At 40.6% G+C, this 4,895-nt stretch overlaps 1 protein-coding gene across 1 annotated transcript; it reads left to right on the forward strand.

Moving 5' to 3' along the window:
• The first annotated feature begins 1,227 nt into the window (after nt 1–1,227).
• On the forward strand, nt 1,228–4,228 carry LOC108918269 (interphotoreceptor matrix proteoglycan 2). Its single transcript, XM_029247955.1, has 6 exons — nt 1,228–1,258; nt 2,241–2,365; nt 2,498–2,562; nt 3,019–3,221; nt 3,363–3,528; nt 4,057–4,228. Exons 1-6 carry the CDS (start codon nt 1,228–1,230, stop codon nt 4,226–4,228), a joined length of 762 nt encoding a protein of 253 aa, XP_029103788.1.
• The last annotated feature ends 667 nt before the right edge of the window (nt 4,229–4,895 follow it).

Raw genomic sequence — 4,895 nt, forward strand, 5'->3', positions numbered from 1 at the left:
ACCTCCACGCTGCCAACAGAAACAGACATCACACATTCTGCTCTGGAAACAACGTCTACTGAAATTAACACTCATCAAGAGCACTCGTCTACAGACACGACAGCTAACTCAACAGAAGGAGGAATGCCACTAACAAAGTTCTCCACACCACCACCGTCGAACCATTCAACAACACTTGTCAACCGGACCTCTGAAATTACAGCACAATCAGTTGGTACACTCAGTTCTCTTGAAGCCACAGAGAGATCAATGGAAAGCACAACACAATCAAACTTTATTAATTCAGCAGAAAACAGTGAAGTAACCACAAATTCACTGTCCAATCTGACTTCAGAACCAGTTAACGTGACCACTACTACGGAAAGTAAAGAAGGAGCCACGATAACCACAACACAAGCTACAGCATTCTCTGCTCCCGAACCCAACCTTACAACTACATTCACAAACTCAACATCAAATGAAAGCACAGAATCAGCAATTACAGCTGTTCCGGTGGAAACGGCTTCCTCCGAAACCCTAACAACTCAAGTGACGTCTACCCAGGAAACCACAGGAGTTGAAACCCCAGCCTCAACTTCATCTACAGCACAGGTTCGCCATACACCAATGGCAGAATTAACATCCGGCATCTCTTCAGAACCGTCTGCAACGAGTACAAGTACAGAAATCCCAGCAGGGCACACAGAGACCACAACACAATCTGCTGAAGTTTCATCACCAGAATCTCACAATACAGCATCTGTGGCAAGTTCATCTTCCCACGTGACCGTCGAACCATACACAAACCCGGAGACAAAGGAAGGTCCTACCGAAAGCACAGGTGAACCTTCAACAATTATCGACTCAGAACTGCACCATACCTCACTTTATCCCTCAAACTCAACAGAGGAAAGAGGAGTCGCAACGCCTTCTACACAAACAACTTCTACTGAGATTACCACAAACCATGGACACTTGTCACCAGAAATCTCAGGAAACCCCAACGAAAGTGAAACGCCTAGAACAACTTTGGTCACGGCACAAATTCACCAATCCACCACCACTTTGCCAAATACACCTTCCGGTGTCAGTGCAGAATCAACCAGCACAAATTCAGATGCGGAAACTACAGAAGAGAACACAGACCGTGCACACGCCATGGAAACCTCCAAATTCGTATCACCTGAACTCCATCATACAACGTCATCCACGAGTTTGTCCTCCAGTGTGACCACCATACCTGCGACAATGTCCGCCACCGTGGAAGGATTAACAGAAGGTACAACGCCACCCGAAACATTTTCCACGACGCAACGGCAAAATACGACAGTCTCAACACTTTACACCTCCACGCTGCCAACAGAACTATCTAATTCCAGTGTAACTCTGGATATTTCTTCAAGCAGCGCCAGAACAACTACATTATTTTCCACAACAAAATGGAATATTACATCACCATCTGGAATTTCTAAATCCAAAGTGACAGAACCAGCAATAGCAGTTTCTAGTGAAGTATTTTCTACAAAAATGCATAATTCAACACCTTCCAGAAACATAACCTTATTAACCCATTCCACTACTAAATTAGCAATGACTGCCATAGATACAACTCATGAAGGACAGTTATCCTCCAGCAGTGGACATGGAACAACTGAACTGACATTTTCAACCAATTCAGTGCAGTGTCTTGAGGATGACTGCAACTGTAATGGAGCTCCTTGTTTTTTCAATGAAATGTCTGGCAAATGTGAGTGTAAATGCAACAACTTCACTTTTGGAGACGCATGCACATTTGGGAAAAATTACATCCCTGTCAGAATTGGTAAGTGTTTTTTCTTCAGTACTTTACTCTATATATTTCAAGTCTCTCTGTGGCTATGACTGCACCATAATGACATTTATTTAGTTTTTCAGTTTCTTCACAAAGTTAATGGAACGAATTAACACACTTTCAAAACACTTTACACAAATAACTGACTAGTTCTTTTGGCAAAATACTAGCAGCTTTTAAAAAAAAACTTTCATGATCAGTTCCGTAAAAATAATTTTTCAAACAAAACAAAATTTTTTCTTAATATGTCAACAAGCACACATTGCAGTTTAACAAAAATATTTTTTATAACCATAAACATCTTCCAATTGTGCCTTTCACAGAATAATTGGAGAATAATCTTAATGACAATTCTTTTTGTGTGAACTGTTTTCCTTTCATTGTTACTTCATCTGTGTCTAAATCCATTTGCTGGCTGTTTTGATCACAGACACTGGAGCAATACCAACAAGAAAAGTAAACATTTCCTTGAGAATATCAAAGGATTTTGATTCCTCTTTTGAAAACCTGAACTCCAGCCTATCTAAAAAGTTAATCAGAACTTTAATACACAAGGTATGCCATATTTATATGCTTGTTTTTGAGTGTTAACTTGGAATCTCGATGCGAAAACTGCAGGACATAAAAATCACTATTTGTTTAGTCATGTGTCAGCTTTTATTAACTGAAAAGGTTTGTTTTGGGCAGCTTAAAATTCTCTGCAACAGCGCTGATCCACAAAATTTTAAGGATGCAGAAGTCATCGGCTTAAGGTGGGTTTATCTACAAAATGTTTTCAGAAATTAACTGCACTACAATATCTATATGTCTATATGTTTTTTGAATAAGAAATCCATGTAGATTACTGGAGACCTGCAGTTTCTGAATGTGTCTGTGTATTTTTCTACATTTAACATGATATGTTTTATGTCAAGGGGTGCGGTGGCACAGTGGGTTGGACCGCAGTCCTGCTCTACGGTGGGTCTGGGGTTCAAGTCCCGCTTGGGGTGCCTTGCGGCGGACTGGCGTCCCGTCCTGGGTGTGTCCCCTTCCCCCTCCGGCCTTACGCCCTGTGTTGCCGGGTAGGCTCCGGTTCCCCGTGACCCCGTAAGGGACAAGCGGTTCTGAAAGTGTGTGTGTGTGTGTGTGTGTGTGTGTGTGTGTGTGTGTGTGTGTGTGTGTGTGTGTGTGTGTGTGTGTGTGTGTGTGTGTGTGTGTTTTATGTCTAGGAGAGGAAGTGTTATTGCAGATTGTGTTGCTGAATACACCTACCCTAACAATGAAGGACAAATTACATTCCTCAACACAAACTTGGAGCCCACACTTCAACGCATTTTTAACAACAGTGACAATCTAAAACATCTTACCCAAGACCTTGGAGGCACTGCTGTTGAGGTGACCAAGATCAGTTTACAGCCTACACTCATAAAAAGTAAGTACAGAGGAGAAGTTCATATGTTGAGATTACCATCCAAGTTTGTTGAGCACAATTTTTAAATGGTGACTTAGGTCAATGCCATTTTAATAAAACCATTATAGTTATGATAATAATGTGCACTGTGTTTGTACTTAGACATAGAAGATTTAAAACCGTTCCTGGCCTGTACTCTGGATTTTGCAAATTACACTATGGAGGTTATTTCTGGAAGCTGGCAGTGTCTGGGACTTTGCAGGAAGGACCCCAACTACTGCCATCAACATGGAGACTGCTTCAATGTAAAGACTGGACCCATATGCAAGTAAGCACACTTGCAATACTTGCTTTTCCCAAAATTTAGTTATCCAGAGTCATCTTATGCTTAGTACACTTGTACATGCAAAGGACTACAATGAGTAAAAAATAGAAGACACACAGCAACTGATTTCCCCTTTAAATCCCCTAAGATAGTGCTGTCCAAAGACATGCTGTTCAGGTTCCCCCATAGTGTGTGAGTGACAGACAGAGTGAGTGTGTTCCATTGATGTATGGATGAGTGACCCATTGTAAGTAGTGTATCTAGCAGTGTAAGTCACCTTGGTGAATAAGGTGTGAGGGCTGATGACACTACATAGTTCATTGGAAGTCGCTTTGGAGAAAAGCAGCTGCTAAATACGTAAATGTAAATGTAATCTAATGCATGTAGGGAGGAAGGCACACAAAGATGTTCACTATCTATCTATCTATCTATCTATCTATCTATCTATCTATCTATCTATCTATCTATCTATCTAAAAGCATCTGCTAAGTGAATAAATGTAAATGTAATGTAACATAAATCCTCCTACAGGTGCTTTGGGTCAGATCTGGAGCAGTATTACGGTGAGCAGTGCCAGCTATACCGAAGGGCTGCAGGATTCTATGGCGTGCTCTTTGGTGTGCTCATAGCTGGTCTGCTCTTTCTCCTCATCCTCATTTCAGTTGTTGTTATTTTTTGTAAGAGAAGATATGAACAGAGGTGAGCCAGGCCGCACTACGTACATAATGAAGCTATGTTATTATGTATATTAGCTCACAAAACAAAAAACCCTTAAATAATTGCATGATTTTCAGGTTTCTGCTTAGTTTATTGGAAGAGAAGTAAAAATACCATTATTACACAAAATGGTTAAAATGTATACCATTACATTCATAGGAGAACCAACGAAGCACATGCCATTATGCGAACATCAGTGAACGAGGACTTTTTTGACTTCTCAGACACAGGTCCAACTATATATTATTATTATTGGATCTATGATTACTGTTATTCAGTTATTCTTATATTGTTTTTTCTTAAACAACATGATTAAAAACAATTGCATACTGGTCACTGGATTATCAAATTAAAAACTGAATGATGAATCACCTTCTCAACTTCAGAATGGACAGCTAAAATTAAAGTGCTATTTCAATGGCAGGGGTGGCTGCCAGCACTCCGGTTCACGGGGAGACTGGAAGACAAGAACAGGATGGAAGACTAACTGTTGTGAACGAAGCCCCGATGGGGGTTTTCAGGCCCTCCTTGGAAAATGTTGACACCTTTTTAAATGTACGTGCACCGTAAAACAGAAATGGGCAGCACTCATTTCCCTTTTATTATTCATTCCTTGTAAATAACTCAGTGTTCATCTGAAGTTAATGAGGTTT

The sequence above is a fragment of the Scleropages formosus genome, chromosome 22 (assembly GCF_900964775.1).
Source record: "Scleropages formosus chromosome 22, fSclFor1.1, whole genome shotgun sequence".
Lineage (NCBI taxonomy): Eukaryota > Metazoa > Chordata > Actinopteri > Osteoglossiformes > Osteoglossidae > Scleropages > Scleropages formosus.

Bases quoted from the DNA above. Each gene is read 5' to 3' on its own strand.
- LOC108918269 (XM_029247955.1), top strand. From the start codon at position 1,228: ATGTCCGCCACCGTGGAAGGATTAACAGAAG. The intron at 2,563-3,018 runs GTGGGTTTATCT...TTTTATGTCTAG, and splicing joins GCAGAAGTCATCGGCTTAAG to GAGAGGAAGTGTTATTGCAG. The intron at 3,222-3,362 runs GTAAGTACAGAG...GTTTGTACTTAG, and splicing joins ACAGCCTACACTCATAAAAA to ACATAGAAGATTTAAAACCG.